Source organism: Gastrolobium bilobum, unplaced genomic scaffold (assembly GCF_033153095.1).
Source record: "Gastrolobium bilobum isolate Gb01-03AN ecotype WA unplaced genomic scaffold, APGP_CSIRO_Gbil_v1 utg15966, whole genome shotgun sequence".
Taxonomy (NCBI): domain Eukaryota; kingdom Viridiplantae; phylum Streptophyta; class Magnoliopsida; order Fabales; family Fabaceae; genus Gastrolobium; species Gastrolobium bilobum.
This window is the reverse complement of record NW_026897912.1, coordinates 177,543-195,017: the sequence shown is the minus strand read 5'-3', so window position 1 is coordinate 195,017 and position 17,475 is coordinate 177,543. Positions and strand designations below refer to the sequence as shown.

General features: G+C 37.1%; 2 protein-coding genes across 2 annotated transcripts; one reads left to right on the top strand and one right to left on the bottom strand.

Moving 5' to 3' along the window:
- The first annotated feature begins 1,939 nt into the window (after positions 1-1,939).
- On the top strand, positions 1,940-4,540 carry LOC133311366 (fructose-bisphosphate aldolase 1, chloroplastic-like). Its single transcript, XM_061512405.1, has 6 exons — positions 1,940-2,199; positions 2,494-2,763; positions 3,224-3,333; positions 3,429-3,519; positions 3,678-3,947; positions 4,054-4,540. Exons 1-6 carry the CDS (start codon positions 2,014-2,016, stop codon positions 4,330-4,332), a joined length of 1,206 nt encoding a protein of 401 aa, XP_061368389.1. The 5' UTR covers positions 1,940-2,013; the 3' UTR covers positions 4,333-4,540.
- A 6,226-nt stretch (positions 4,541-10,766) lies between these two features.
- LOC133311365 (fructose-bisphosphate aldolase 1, chloroplastic) lies at positions 10,767-13,340 on the bottom strand. Its single transcript, XM_061512404.1, has 6 exons — positions 13,092-13,340; positions 12,524-12,793; positions 11,955-12,064; positions 11,769-11,859; positions 11,341-11,610; positions 10,767-11,234 (listed from the first exon to the last, which is right to left on the bottom strand). The coding sequence occupies exons 1-6, from the start codon at positions 13,275-13,277 to the stop codon at positions 10,956-10,958; spliced, it is 1,206 nt and encodes a 401-aa protein (XP_061368388.1). The 5' UTR covers positions 13,278-13,340; the 3' UTR covers positions 10,767-10,955.
- Positions 13,341-17,475: the final 4,135 nt, after the last annotated feature.

Genomic DNA, 17,475 nt, shown 5'->3' with positions numbered 1-17,475 from the left:
TGTCCAAAATAACATTAGATATTTTTTTCCTGAGAATTTTTATTTTTTATTGGTTGAGAAAGAAGATATAGCCATACAGGATGTGGGGATTCTAGGGATCGATGCATGGACCAAGGCATACAACTATAACCTCTCATATCATTGTTTGTCGCTCCTTTCATTTATTCTTATTTTTAATTTTTGGTTAGAGAGATGTGATCGAAAATGACAAAAGGAATGCATGTGTATCTAACATCAGAAAATAATTTGAATAATATTAACCAGTAAAATTCACAATATTTAGATAAAGCTAAATATTTGTTGTTTGCTAAAGTTAATGATTTATTTTTCAAGTATGCACATTAGCATGGTGATGGTTGGCCAACGACAATGGTGATCTGTGGCGGTACGGTTAGCCAGTGAAAATAATAATGGTCAGTAATAGTGGCGTCACAATTACTTTTTAGAAAAAAGAGTTTTCCATATTATCTTATTAAATGCTAATCCAGTGTTGGGTGTGTTTAGGGTGTATTAGGTGTGCGATTCGATTCCCTGTAATGTCAAAAAAAAATTAAATGCTAATCCAAGTACCTCTTAGACTAACTTATCAAGACGATGATAGGATAAAATAAGTAAATATGATAAATTTATTATATTCACAATATTAATATTGCCCACTGAACAGATAATAAAATACAGGTCTCATACCTCAAAAAGAGTTGATATTGAATTCCTTAACTAATCGTAAAAATTAATATCAAATTAATTTTCAATCATACAAAATAAATTTAATTTACTCTTTAAATTATAAATTCTATTAATGGTAATCTAATGGTTCATGTGCAGAAAAATAATTTTGATATTGTTTTATTTTTTAAATTTAGAAATTAAAAAAGAATATTTGCCCTTCAATAATTAACATCGAAAGTTCTTACTGTTTTCAACGTATGTAAACCTGAAACGCAATTTAAGAATGTTTTATCGCATTCACAACATAAATAAAACGAAGAATAAGAAGTAGTGTTAGTATTTGGGCCGGACTGGGGTGCCTGACAAAACAGAGTTCAAGATAATGGACTAATAATTGGATCCAATATCTAATAATACTAGAGCAGTCTCAATTTGAGTCTATTACATTAACATGCCAAAGATAATTTCGGTCTGTATTTAGGAAAGTGGGCCTACTGGCGTTAAGAAGAAGGGAACATTAAATTCTTTAGCGAGGAATTTGGTAAGAACAAAAGTACATGACAAGGAATTGGATTGTGCGTTCCTCCCTCCCTAAACAGAAAGCGATTTCTGGTATATGCTATTAATGCTAATTCTGAAGAACCGCCTTTGATGAATTTCTGTCTTAGGAGTTAGAACATTAACCAAACATTTAAACATGGGGGTATAGCGTGATCTCCTAAGGTTTCGTTGCGCCGCAGATCTTCTTCCTAGCATTTATGTCTTGACACTATTGAGTAACATATAATAGTCTTCCTTGAGATGGAAAGGCTTGAATTCGCAGAGTCCTTTGGCATGCGTGGCAGGGGAGGGAGGAACAATCAATGGAACCGACTGATAGATGATGATAAGGAGTGATATGGAGACCTCAATCTCACCAAATCTTGTAATTGAATCATGACCATAACTCTCTGAGAACCAAACAAACCAGTTAGGCAAGTTGTGACCTCATACTTACTTAACATAAACAACGCTAATTTTGTACCTTGTGGGATGCATTATATTATTATATACATATATGAATAGCAAAAGGGGAGAAAATATCTTCCTATTTTACAAATTGAATTTTAACGGTGAGAAAAAAACCATCCATTTCAACCACGTACGCAGATGCCAAGTCAGCAGGAATTAATGAAAATTATCATCCACGTGCCAAATCAGGATAGGTCGGCTCACGGCAGCCTTAAATGAAACATCACTTAAACAGTTATAAATACAGAGAGAGGGAGAGCATGTGTGGTAAAGAGGCGCATACAGAGGTTGCTGCTACTGGGGAGATAAGATATTGTATTGCTCAAGTGAACAATGGCCTCTGCTTCTGCTACTTTGCTCAAGTCATCCCCTGTTCTTGACAAGTGTGAATGGGTGAAGGGCCAGACCCTGCGCCAGCCATCATCATCAGCGTCTGTTGTAAGATGCAACTCCACCACCAACCCATCAACCCTCACCATCCGAGCTGGTTCCTATGCTGACGAGCTCGTCAAGACCGCGGTATGTTAATTATTACATCTCATAATTAATCCAACTTACTTCTCCAAACAAGCATGCAACAAGTTTTTTCCACACTTAATAATCCATTTTATCTGTCACACTGTTCATAACTAGTACTTAGCCACGCGTTTGAAACAAGTTTTGTTAGCTTAAATGTACTCTATTTGATGAGACCATCCTTATTTACCCACTAATTAACGGTTTTCACATTGTCGGTCGGTGAGATGAGATATTTCTCTAAAAATAAAATATTCTCTCCTCTGTATGGTTATACTTAATTATATGTGAGTACAGAAAACAGTGGCCTCACCAGGGCGAGGTATTCTGGCGATGGATGAGTCAAATGCAACATGCGGGAAGCGTTTGGCCTCAATTGGGCTGGAGAACACCGAATCTAACAGGCAGGCATACCGTTCACTCCTTGTGACAGCTCCTGGTCTTGGTCAGTACATCTCTGGTGCCATTCTCTTTGAAGAAACTCTCTACCAATCCACTATTGATGGCAAGAAGATTGTCGATATCCTTGTCGACCAGAAGATTGTTCCTGGTATCAAGGTCGATAAGGTAAGCTATGTCGAAATCATACTTCACCCTTCCAACTTCAAGTACCTCTCAACTTCATACTTCACATATGCTATAGTTACTGTAAGTAACTATGTATGTATGTAACATATTCGGAAAATAGCATATATTTAGTAGCTTATGCAGGCAGTTGAAGAGTGATGAGAATTTCAAAGACTCTACCATAATTGAAAAAAAATAAAAAAATATACTTTTTAAAATCTATTTGGTACCTTCTGTATTTGCAATACATGTATATGAAAGATTATGCAGTGAACTGATTATATCATGTCCATTAAGCATCCAGTTAAATGCAACATATAGGTAAGAGTCATATAGAAGTGCACACTCACGAAGTACAATCTTTCTCTACTTTTAACTTTCATATCAAAGTAAATGAGGGAGAGGGAGCTTTTATGGCAGTGTATATGTTAACACGTGGCTCATGTGCTGGGAACAATAGGGTTTGGTGCCACTAGCTGGTTCCAACGATGAGTCATGGTGCCAAGGTCTGGATGGTCTTGCCTCTCGCACAGCTGCATACTACCAGCAAGGTGCCCGTTTCGCCAAATGGTGAGTGTGTATCCTCATGTTTCTCATAAAAATCATAATATCATGTCCATTTTTACATCTTAACTAAAGTTTTATGTAATTGGTTAATTATATAGGCGTACTGTTGTGAGCATCCCCAACGGTCCCTCTGCTCTGGCAGTCAAGGAAGCAGCCTGGGGTCTGGCTCGCTATGCTGCCATTGCACAGGTAACAATATCATTGCAATTACATACGTAACTTGTAATCATTTAGACTACTTTATTACTTTTTGTTATGTCTGTGGGAGGACTTTTGTATCTCTAAGTACCAGCTCTTGAAGGGAAAGTTATTATTGTTATTGATTTTTTGTTCATGTAATGAATTAGGACAATGGATTGGTCCCAATTGTGGAGCCAGAGATCTTGCTTGACGGTGAGCATAGCATTGACAGGACTTTCGAAGTAGCCCAAAAGGTGTGGGCTGAGGTTTTCTTCTATCTTGCTGAGAACAATGTCCTGTTCGAGGGTATTCTTCTCAAGCCTAGTATGGTTACTCCTGGAGCTGAGTGCAAGGAAAGGGCCACTCCTAAGCAAGTTTCTGACTACACCCTCAAGCTCCTTCATAGGAGAATTCCCCCTTCTGTCCCTGGAATTATGGTATGTTCCTGCCAAAGGCATTGTTATTCTTTATATTATTCCATTTAGACTTCCATATATATCTTACTACAATCGTTCATGTGGTGACCAAAGTTTTGTTGTGCAGTTTTTGTCTGGTGGACAATCTGAGGTTGAAGCAACCTTGAACTTGAATGCTATGAACCAATCTCCAAACCCATGGCACGTTTCATTCTCATATGCGAGAGCACTCCAAAACACCACCTTGAAGACATGGGGAGGACGCCCAGAGAACTTGAAGGCAGCACAAGATGCACTCCTATTCCGTGCCAAGTCCAACTCACTCGCTCAGCTTGGAAAGTACACCGGTGAGGGTGAATCTGAGGAAGCCACCAAGGGAATGTTCGTCAAAGGCTACTCCTACTAAGATGATCTTAGCAGTGAATATGATACATGTTAGGCAGCACCACCAACACCAGTGAAAGAGAACGTGTTTAGTGGTGGATGGAAGACTAGTTCCTCTTAAATGTACTGTGTTATGGTTTATAGTCTTGGACACTATTTTTATTCATGATTACGTCTACCTTTTCAACTGAATGAACTTCTTGTTAATGAATTAAGAGCATTGTACTTGAGCATGTATCATCATACACTAGAATATTTGAACCTCGGCAGTTGATAAAAAATTAAAAACCCAATCTTGCACCACCAACAATAGATTTCCCAAACGGAAAACGGACCAGATCCCATGTGTCATTGTGCTGAAGGCACTTATTTCATCAATCATAGCCTGTCTTCATCCGCAACGTGAAAGTGCTTCACGTGTAATCCTATTGATGGAGATAAAGAAGAAAGACATGCAAAATATGATGAAGATAGACGATTGTAACTAATATTAACTGAATACCTAGCCGGAGGGCGGGTCTCTCGGGTATCTTTTCAGAGAACAATGTGAAGGTCACTAGCAAAAAGTTAGAGCGAAGCCAAGGGAGGAGATGAAGTCAAATGTGAGCTCACAGAAACATCAGATGAAACATGTTGTAAATCATCAAGAGAGTCAAACATAGGGACAGGAAGAGGCGAAAAATATTCAAAGGAGTCCACAGGAGCAGTAGATAAAGTATCGACGTAAAGTCAGAGAGTAGCAACGATAACCCTTTTGAGATCGAGGACAATTCAGCAAAACATACTTATGAGATTAGGAGCTAGTTTATCCAAGCCTGGACCAAGATGATAAACAACATGCATAGAACCAAAGACATGTGAGGTCAAAGGATATAAAGATTGATGAGGGAACAAAATAAAGTGAGGTAACTGGTTATGAAGAACCGAGGAGGGCATGCGATTAATGAGATAGCATGCGGTAAGAATAGCATCACTCCAGAATTTGTAGGGAACATTGCCATCAATTAACAATGCACGAATAGTCTCAACAGGGTGATGATTCTTGTGTTCGGCTACATCATTTTGCTGGGGTGTATGAGGACAAGACTTTTGATGAAAAATTCCATTAGACGAAAAAGATTGCTGAAATTAATGAGATAAACACTCACAAGCATTATCACTACGAGAAGTACGAATATGAATACCAAACTAAGTTTTGATTTCATTATAAAATAACTGAAAAACAGAAAATAACTCAGAACGATTTTTTATTAAAAATAACCAAGTACATATGGAATAATCATCAATAAATGTAACAAAATACTTAAACCCTAAAGTAGAAAGCTGACGACTAGGCCCCCAAATATCAAAGTAGACCATAGAAAAAGGAGACAAAGCTTGACGACTAAGATGACTTGGGAACGTACTACAGGTATGTTTCCCAAATTGACAAGACTCACAATGTAAACTAGAAAGAGACGATAAATAGGGGACCATCTTATGAAGCTTGGCAAGACTTGGATGACCCAAACGAGCATGGATAGTGAGGGGTGAATCCACAGTAAAGCAGGCTGAAGAGGAAAAATTTGATAGAGGCCATGAGACTCACATCCCTTGGTATATCCTTCCTCGAACTCCTATCCTAGAAAATGACTGAAGATTTAGTAAAATAAACCACATAATCAATGGATTTGGTCAAACAGATAATGGAAAGTAAGTAAAAAGGAGAATCTGGAACATAAAGAACATGATCCAGAGATAAATTGGGGAAGAAAAGAACCGCGCCGATCCTACGAGATTGGACCAAAGACCCATTTACCATAGTGGTAGTAGTTAAAGAACTAGTGGTACAAAGAGAGGTGAATAAAGACTTATTACCAGAAATGTGATCAGAAGCCCTATAATCAAGAGTCCAAGGGCCTAGAGATTGTAGATGTGATTGACCCGGTCGAGGCACTGGTCACTAGGTCACTGGTTCAACCAGTGGGTCACTGGTTGAACCGCATGACCCGATAAGTATATGTAAATCTATAATTTATATTAAAAAAATTATAAACATATTCAAATACCTGTAAAAAATGATACAAGTTCCAAATATTCTAATATGAAAATAATAAATTACACCATTGTCCAACAAAAGATCAAACAAACATATAATATTTTCCCTGTCCTTAAAGTAAATGTATAGACTCAAAAATGGCCCCCGATTTGAATTTCCCTATGATATGCAAATCAATTAGATACTTAATCCTTTTAAACAAAATGTATAGAGTCAAAAATGACTAGAAGATGACATTTAATAAGTTGCAGAAATTAAAATATAAGCCTAACTACAGCTACAACTCAACTTCATATGTTAGTATAGATGTCAGCTCAACTTCCAAACCCAAACCTTACTTCGCTGTGCAAACTGAAAAGAAAATATAACATATGATAATTAACATGGCAAGTTAATGGACGAGTATTGATGGAGTTTGCAAGTAAGTGCCAAATAAAATATGGAAGATGAAGGGAAGAGGGACACGATTGTGATAGATGGAAGAGACGAAGTTGAGCAGGTGAAGGGCAAGAGAGAAGGTGAAGGGCATTTGTGAGCGTCTATGTGTCTTCATTCTTCATATTTCAAGGTTCCCCATCGATCCATAAGTCAATAAATTTTCTCTTTATATATCGCCTCTTCCGAACACGTATAAGTTCGCGTGCTTTGCTTTTGTAAGCAGCGAAGTGTCAACATGAATTGTGAAAATTCTGTTTTTTGTGTGAGTTATTCGGTTTGTGGGTTTTAATGAGAACCGTCCGAGTTAAATAGGTTGACCCCAGTTTAGATTCATGTCCGATCTGTTACATAACTCGGCTCGGCTACAAGACTGGTTCGCCATTTTTCAGATTAAACTAACACTGCATAATACCAAAAATAAAGGCAAAAATAAAAAATGACAGATCACAAAACTAACCAGAAGAAGTAGGATCCATGCATCACCAAAAATGATGTCAAAACTCCAAAACAGAACCAGATCCATAATCGTCTCGGAGAGAGAAGAAGAACACAACCAGTCGTCGCCAAAAAATGTCCTTCACACGCAGTCGTTACATTAATGTGCGGGTAAGGGCACGCCCGTGAGCGTATGGAGATGAGACTTGGATGGACAGGATAGCATGGAGGAGACGGTCACAACGATATATGGCATGCTTGGAAAAGTCACCAGAAAATCGTGGTCAATGGAGGAGGAACGACGGTCAACGGCGATTCCGATGGACGTTCGCAAATAGATGATCCTAGAAAGAGAGATTTCCGAAAACTAACAAGAAGATAGTATGCGGAATTGTTTTTGAAAATCCGACGAATAGTGGGTTCACCGGAAAAGGAAAGAAAAACGGATCAAGGTTCCTCTCGTTATGCTTTTGATACCATGTTCAATAACAAGAGATGAAAGGAACATTACAATGAATTGATACAGGAGTGTACAATATATGAAAACACTAATGGGTTTAGCCCAGACCTAACCCAAATTCTAATGAAATAAGAAAAAAGATATTCTTTTCAATAGTTTCAGATAAAGTTGCCTTTTGCAGCCCCAAAACGGAGTCGTTTTGGGGTTAAGGATTAAAAATAAAGGGTATTTTAATAAAGCTCATGATTCAAAGAGGAATGCAAAATTTTCAAGACACCCTTTACTTTTAATCTTATACCCCAAAACGACGTCGTTTTGGAGCGGCAGGAGATAACTTTATCTCTTGTAACAGGAGAAATGCTTTTCCTATATATATATATATATATGATTATAAGTTTCTCTTGCAGACTCATGAAATCGTGGAACCCACCAAATTTAATAAAAAAAGACTGAAATGACGTTTTTTTGTTTGTGCAGGAAGGGACATGAGAAACTCATTCTCTAGTGGTGATTACTATTTACTAGTGAGTGATTACTCATTCCCAGGGGGTAGATCCTTTGACACTGGTGTCAAATTAAAAAATTTGATATCAAATCTTAACCATTGATCATATATATATATATGTGTGTGTGGGTGGGGGAGAGTTATATTTACAAACTTTTTGTTTACAAACTCTTATAAATTACACTATGTACTCCCGGTAGTACACTAAGTTACACTTCCGGAAGTACATAGTGTAATTTGCAAACGTATCTTTCCATATATATATATATATATATATATATATATATATATATATATATATGGACTTTGGAGGCAGTTGAAAACAAAATCCAAATTTCCTCCTGGACAAAATGAAGGACTGGTAGAAACACGAAGAAGACATGCTTAAGAGCGATTATTTCACTTGCAAAGACTTGTAGACGATGACTTGGTACCATGGATTGCAAGAAGAAGCTGAGGAGGGAAAGACATAAAAATTGGAGAAAGGGATATTTCTTCCAAAATGAAGAAATTCAAGAAGCCACGAAGCCTGGAAAGCGTGGTCTTGAAGATTAGATTCTTAAAGAATCTTGAATTTTTATGTACCTTTCCATTTGAATGTCACAGGTCATAGGATATATCCTATTTCTTGTAGTCACCATTCTTCGTGAATATATTGTTCATTGAAAATGAAATAAAGAAGTAAACATCAATTCTGTTTTCATGAAATAAGTAGTTTAAATTATGAAAAGATTGACAATTCCATCAACAAAATGCAAATTAAATTCTACCCTTGCTATTCTTCTAACCTCTAGCAAATAGCAATCTATTAGCATCTATGATGGTCAAGGAACTTGCAAGATTCCATTCCAACCCACGAAAAACAGAAAAGAAAATGAAATTTAGCAAAATGTGAAGTTCATCTCTGTTTCTTCCACTCTGTTCTTTTTTGAACTGTTTGGGTTTGGCTGGGTAGAGCCATTGATGTATCCCTGATGGGGTATAGTATGTTGACATAGGGGTATTCATAGTTGCAATGATAAAGATCAAGGCACCATTGAAGCTTTCCATGATGGTGTATATCAAAGTGGGGAGTGTGTGAGAAAATGACTATGGTGACTTATGATAGATGAGAAGATGCCCTTTCAATTGAAGAAGGGGGTTTAACTCGTCTTCTCCTTCCGCACCTGGATCTGTCCTCACTTTGTTTTTACGACTTCGTTCTGGCTTTCTACAGCGTCTTTTCCCTTGTTGGTTACTGTTCACGCGTGTTTCTTTGCTTTTCGTTGCTGTTCATTTTTTGTTTCAGGTGACCTATGGCTGATTCGTCACTCCACGATGCATCCAAGGGTTCTCAAAAGAATGACACGCCTATTTTTACTAATTATGTTAATGTTCTGTTGCACGTCGACAAGTTGGATGGCTCCAATTATGACTCTTGGGCTTCTTATCTCCGACTTTGGCTTGATGGACAGGATTATACTGACCATCTCATTACTAAGGCTGAGTCCATCTCGGTAGATGTACGCCCTCATTGGAAAAAGGTTGATGCTCAGTTATGTAGCATCATCAAGTCTACCATCCACCCTTCATTGAAGCAGATTTTTCGTGCTCACGTCACTTGTGAGTCTGTTTGGCGTTAGGTCAAGTCACTTTATACCAATGACACTCAGCGACTCTATGGTGTTTGTCAAAATTTGATCACTACTATTGCTGCTCAACACCTTGATGTCTCTATGTCTGCTTATTTGGGAAAAGTTCAGGGTCTCCTTCATAATTTCAATGAACTTTTGCCGCCTGCTGCAGACCCTGCTAAGGAACTTGAGCAACACATCAAGTTCTTCATGCTCATGGCTCTTTATGGCTTGCCCCCGGAGTACTCTGTCAACCGGGATCATATCTTGGGCTCTACTACTGTTCCATCCCTGGACTCTGTTTGGTCTACGTTGCTTCGAATTCCACCTAAGTCTGCTATGGAGCCTCCAGTATTTGCTCCCTCTTCAATTGACCCATCTGCCCTTGTCTCCAAGGGTTATGCACGTGGACGAAAACCCTCTACGAGACGCTTTCTCTGCACTCATTGCAACAAGTCGGGCCATACTATTGATCGTTGCTGGCATCTTCACAGTCGCCCTCCTCGCTCCGCTAATTTTGCTCAGAGTGTTGCTCCTGCCTCGGATTCTGCTTGGATTGCTGGACCACAGCTACCTCCGTCTATTCTCACTGACTTCTTGCAATGGTATGAAGAGAAGCGTCCTCCAAGTACCACTGCCTCTGGTGCACACACGGGTAATTCCTTTGCTGATTTTTCTCACTTGCCCTCTTTTGGTCCATGGATTCTCGATTCTGGTGCATCTGACCATATTTCTGATAATAAGTCTTTATTTACCTCTCTCTGTACGTTTGGTCTCCTGCCCAATATCACTATGTTCTTCTTTTTCCTTCTATTCACATTATCAAAGTGCTTTATGTTCCTAATACTCTGTCAACCGGAGTACTCTATTGTTGGTGGTGGAAGATTGGGTTTTTAATTTTTTATCAACTAACGAGGTTCAAATATTCTAGTGTATGATGATACATGCTCAAGTACAATACTCTTAATTCATTAACAAGAAGTTCATTCAGTTGAAAAGGTAGACGTAATCATGAATAAAAATAGTGTCCAAGACTATAAACCATAACACAGTACATTTAAGAGGAACTAGTCTTCCATCCACCACTAAACACGTTCTCTTTCACTGGTGTTGGTGGTGCTGCCTAACATGTATCATATTCACTGCTAAGATCATCTTAGTAGGAGTAGCCTTTGACGAACATTCCCTTGGTGGCTTCCTCAGATTCACCCTCACCGGTGTACTTTCCAAGCTGAGCGAGTGAGTTGGACTTGGCACGGAATAGGAGTGCATCTTGTGCTGCCTTCAAGTTCTCTGGGCGTCCTCCCCATGTCTTCAAGGTGGTGTTTTGGAGTGCTCTCGCATATGAGAATGACACGTGCCATGGGTTTGGAGATTGGTTCATAGCATTCAAGTTCAAGGTTGCTTCAACCTCAGATTGTCCACCAGACAAAAACTGCAAAACAAAACTTTGGTCACTACATGAACGACTGTAGTAAGATATATATGGAAGTCTAAATGGAATAATATAAAGAATAACAATGCCTTTGGCAGGAACATACCATAATTCCAGGGACAGAAGGGGGAATTCTCCTATGAAGGAGCTTGAGGGTGTAGTCAGAAACTTGCTTAGGAGTGGCCCTTTCCTTGCACTCAGCTCCAGGAGTAACCATACTAGGCTTGAGAAGAATACCCTCGAACAGGACATTGTTCTCAGCAAGATAGAAGAAAACCTCAGCCCACACCTTTTGGGCTACTTCGAAAGTCCTGTCAATGCTATGCTCACCGTCAAGCAAGATCTCTGGCTCCACAATTGGGACCAATCCATTGTCCTAATTCATTACATGAACAAAAAATCAATAACAATAATAACTTTCCCTTCAAGAGCTGGTACTTAGAGATACAAAAGTCTTCCCACAGACATAACAAAAAGTAATAAAGTAGTCTAAATGATTACTAGTTACGTATGTAATTGCAATGATATTGTTACCTGTGCAATGGCAGCATAGCGAGCCAGACCCCAGGCTGCTTCCTTGACCGCCAGAGCAGAGGGACCGTTGGGGATGCTCACAACAGTACGCCTAATTAATTAATCAATTACATAGAACTTTAGTTAAGATGTAAAAATGGACATGATATTATGATTTTTGTGAGAAACATGAGGATACACACTCACCATTTGGCGAAACGGGCACCTTGCTGGTAGTATGCAGCTGTGCGAGAGGCAAGACCATCCAGACCTTGGCACCATGACTCATCGTTGGAACCAGCTAGTGGCACCAAACCCTATTGTTCTCAGCACATGAGCCACGTGTTAACATATACACTGCCATAAAAGCTCCCTCTCCCTCATTTACTTTGATATACAAGTTAAAAGTAGAGAAAGATTGTACTTCGTGAGTGTGCACTTGTATATGACTCTACCTATATGCTGCATTTAACTGGATGCTTAATGGACATGATATAATCAGTTCACTGCATAATCTTTCATATACATGTATTGCAAATACAGAAGGTACCAAATAGATTTTAAAAAGTATATTTTTTTATTTTTTTTCAATTATGGTAGAGTCTTTGAAATTCTCATCACTCTTCAACTGCCTGCATAAGCTACTAAATATATGCTATTTTCCGAATATGTTACATACATACATAGTTACTTACAGTAACTATAGCATATGTGAAGTATGAAGTTGAGAGGTACTTGAAGTTGGAAGGGTGAAGTATGATTTCGACATAGCTTACCTTATCGACCTTGATACCAGGAACAATCTTCTGGTCGACAAGGATATCGACAATCTTCTTGCCATCAATAGTGGATTGGTAGAGAGTTTCTTCAAAGAGAATGGCACCAGAGATGTACTGACCAAGACCAGGAGCTGTCACAAGGAGTGAACGGTATGCCTGCCTGTTAGATTCGGTGTTCTCCAGCCCAATTGAGGCCAAACGCTTCCCGCATGTTGCATTTGACTCATCCATCGCCAGAATACCACGCCCTGGTGAGGCCACTGTTTTCTGTACTCACATATAATTAAGTATAAGTGTATATCCATACAGAGGATAGGATATTTTAGAGAAATATCTCGTCTCACACCGACCGACAATGTGAAAACCGTTAATTAGTGGGTAAATAAGGATGGTCTCATCAAATAGAGTACATTTTAGCTAACAAAACTTGTTTCAGACGCGTGGCTAAGTACTAGTTATGAACAGTGTGACAAATAAAATGGATTATTAACTGTGGAAAAAACATGTTGCATGCTTGTTTGAAGAAGTAAGTTGAATTAATTATGAGATGTAATTATTAACATACCGCGGTCTTGACGAGCTCGTCAGCATAGGAACCAGCTCGGATGGTGAGGGTTGATGGGCTGGTGGTGGAGTTGCATCTTACAACAGATGCTGATGATGATGGCTGGCGCAGGGTCTGGCCCTTCACCCATTCACACTTGTCAAGAACAGGGGATGACTTGAGCAAAGTAGCAGAAGCAGAGGCCATTGTTCGCTTGAGCAATACAATATCTTATCTCCCCAGTAGCAGCAACCTTTTTATGCGCCTCTTTACCACACATGCTCTCCCTCTCTCTGTATTTATAACTGTTAAGTGATGTTTCATTTGAGGCTGCCGTTAGCCAACCTATCCTGATTTGGCACGTGGATGATAATTTTCATTAATTCCTGCTGACTTGGCATCTGCGTACGTGGTTGAAATGGATGGTTTTTTTCTCACCGTTAAAATTCAAGTTTTAAAATAGGAAGATATTTTCTACCCTTTTGCTATTGCTATTGATATTGACAAATGTATGTATATATAATAATATAATGCATCCCAGAAGGTACAAAATTAGCGTTGTTTATGTTAAGTAAGTATGAGGTCACAACTTGCCTAACTGGTTTGTTTGGTTCTCAGAGAGTTATGGTCATGATTCAATTACAAGATTTGGTGATATTGCGGTCTCCATATCATTCCTTATCATCATCTATCAGTCGGTTCCATTGACTGTTCCTCCCTCCCCTGCCACGCATGCCAAAGGGCTCTGAAATGCAATTTCGTAAACTAATTTGTACTTGTTGACTCTGCGAATTCAAGCCTTTTCATCTTAAGGAAGACTACTATATGTTACTAAATAGTGTTAAGAAAAATATAGATTCTTTTCCCTGTGCTGCAGTGGTGCAATAAAGATTTTGTTACGTAACTTTAGCTCGTCATCCAAAAACTAGTTGAAAGGGTGAGAACACTAAGAACTTACAACATTTCCATCCTATCAGTACAACACCTCATGGTAGTCCTTTATGTGGGAATAACTCTGTACCAATATTACGGACCTTGCAATCATCACTCCAAAAAACTAATTCAAAAAATAAGAGTATTCAAGATCTTATAATTCCCTCATTAGTGGTCTATATAATCAATGTGAAACTCGTAACAAATTTGAAGAAAACATATAAAAAGAGCTCTAATGCTAAGAAATCTTAGGAGATCATGCTATAATTAGAAATGACAAAACAGGTCGACTCGTTCCAACCCGTCAAAAACGGGTTGGCTTGCCCCGCCCCGCCCCACCCCACCGTCAACCCGCTAAAAATGAGTTGGCCCGCCCCGCCTCTTGAATATGGGTTAAAAAATCCAACCCACTCCATTTTATAATGAGTTGGCGGGTCAACCTGTTTAAAAATAAAAAATAAAAATAAATTAAATTTTATTAAATTTTATAATATTACTTATTTTTATTTCATATTCTCAGTTTTTTTTTTCTAATCTTAAGCCTAGTTATAAGCTAATATTCAGTTAGGAACTTATTTTTTCCTTCATATATGGATAACTTTTGTCATAAATAAATTTTTTTCTGTTTTATTTTTGTAGATGAGTACTAAGATAAAAAAAAAAGTTATATCACAAAAGTTCAATGACAAATAAAATACTACCTAATAGTAAAAAATACTGCCCCGACTCGCCACCAACCTGTTTTGACTCACAACTAAGCGGGGCAGTTGAGACGGGTTGATGGGTTGGGATGTATAACCCAACCCGTCCAGTTCTAACGTATTGGCGGGTAGACTCGTCAGATTCAACCCATATTGCATACACAAGAAATTACTGTGCGTTTAGGGAGAGAGGCAGTGGCGAAGCTAGGATTGAAGGGTAGGGTGACGAAAATTAATTTTTTGTCTTGCATAATATCAGTGTTTTCTCTACCTATTGACCTCATACCTTCATAGAACTCATTTAGGTAATTTTTTTACCAAAATATTAACATTTAACAACATTTCAAATAATGAAAAAATGTATTGTTAGCCGAGTTCAATAGACATAAAAAGTAGTTTAAAGCAATAATCAAAAAAAGAAGAAGAAGAGGAGAGTGATTTCATTCAACGTTATCATTAACTAAAATAGTGCTTTTAACTACAATTTTTTTTTTAAAAAATAAAAGACTGCAACTAAGTTGCCTAAAAAGTGAATCTTTTAAGTTAGAATAAATCCATTTTCTCTGTACGAAAACCACTATACGAAGAGAAACACAATCATGCAAATGAATAGAGAATTAAAACGTGGCAAAAAAGCCAAAACTTTCATTAACCAAAATATAGCAAATAAAAATAAAAAATAAAATGCAAAAAAGGGTACACATAGCACACACATTAGATGGAGTGAAAGTAGATTTCAATTTGGATATCAAATTAGAACTTTCAAAAGAAGCACATTTAACAATAACAACAATATGCGTTTAGCCTTCAACTGCATCAATTTTTTTTTGGAAAGGGAGGCGGCCGAACATGCTAGCTTTTTTTTTTGGCATGTTAGTGGTATAAACACAAATTGAGACTTCAATAACATTATTAGATATTCGACCCAAATACATGTCCATAAATATCTTGGACATGTCCATAAATACATGTCCATACATAATTAGTCTGGCCCAAATTCTAACCTTCCTCCTTTTTTTTTATAGTTCCTTTTTCTTCTTTTTATTTATATTGTGATTGCGACAAAACATACTTAAATTGCGTTTAAGTTATGAGTTTTATTAATCTTATGTTTAGGAGATAAGTTATCTCATATTATAGAGATAAATTTGTGAGCTCCACCACCTGGAGAAAAAAAGAAAAAAGAAAAAAAAAATGTGACACAATTATCGAAGAATGTGTAGGAGATAAAGTTATCACATGTAGCATAAGAGTAGTTTTTCCCTTTAAGTTATTTAGTAAGTGTGGCAATATATGAACCAACCCGATCATACGATTGGAACACGATATCAACTTTTTGTGTCCGGATCGGCGTAATCTTTTTTTTTTTTTGGAGTTACCCAACCCTAATTATCTCTTTGAGACGAGTTGGCTCCCTCCGGTATCCCCACGAGCTTCGACTCTTTGAGCCGGCTATGGGACTAATCCGGAGTGCGGGGGAACAGTGATGGCTAAAGGTTCAGCCCCCTCCCCAAGAATGCATTCAGCGGGAATCGAACACATATCCAACTCCACTAACTCAGCGCCAAGTTATCAACTGAGCTGCACCCATATAATTACATATTTAATCTCGTATTGTTTATCAAAAATCTCGTATTTATTTATTAGTTTAATATTGCTCATGTAATTTTTATTATAAGTAGGTCGAATTGTGTCAACCTATTTAATAAACTTATTATAGTAGTGTTTAGAACACACAACCATTATTCATTAGGTTGACAGATAATTCATATCGTTTTATAAACTGCATAATAAACAAATCTTGTTAATATCGAAAGTTTTTATACAAACATCTATTTGTATAGTGTTTGGTAAGTTAAAAAACAGTATTAATCTTCAATGTTAAATATCGAAGACTACATACTCATCTTTAATTTCTAAATATAAAAAAGAAAATAATATCAAAATTATTTTTCTGCGCACGAACCATAAGATTATAATTAGAATAGTTTTAAATTTAAAAAGAATTAATTTATTATTTATGGTTGAAAGATAATTTGGCATTAAATTTTATAATTAATTAAGAAATTCAATATCAACAAGTAGGACCCACTATTATAAAAGAATTAAAATAGATATTTACTTGTCATAAAAAATTATGAAATTTATGGAGAAAGATATTGTAACAATCAATTAGTGTTACTACCAATGTTATTACCAATCAATTTCACTGTTAGATCGATTATGTTATCCAACGATTATATTTATTTCTATCTTTGTATGGTTATGATTCCCCATATTTAATACTTTATATTTATTTTCGCATTTTTATTATTATGATTTTCCATATTTAATACTTTCACATTTAATATGGAAAATCATAACTATACAAAGATGGAAATAAATATAACTGTTAGATCAACATAATCGATCTAACAGTGAAATTAATTGGTAATAACATTAATAATAATACTAATTGATTGTTATAATATCTTACCCCAAATATTTATTGTTATAGTTTATTCGCCTACCTTCTTGAACTATATCTCCATCCTCGTTGCCCACGTGCACAAAATCAATACCGTCTATGTATATTAAGGGAATACTGAAAACAAAATAATGTATATGGAGACATATATTACTCTGGGAGTAAAATATTAACACATTTAAAATTAAGGGAAAAGTTTATCAATGTCCTTGTGGAGTCAATCTGTCCCTTCAACCAAACAGAATAAGATGAATTCATTTTTTGATAGGTTAATTATGAAGCTAGGTGGATTGGTATAAAATAT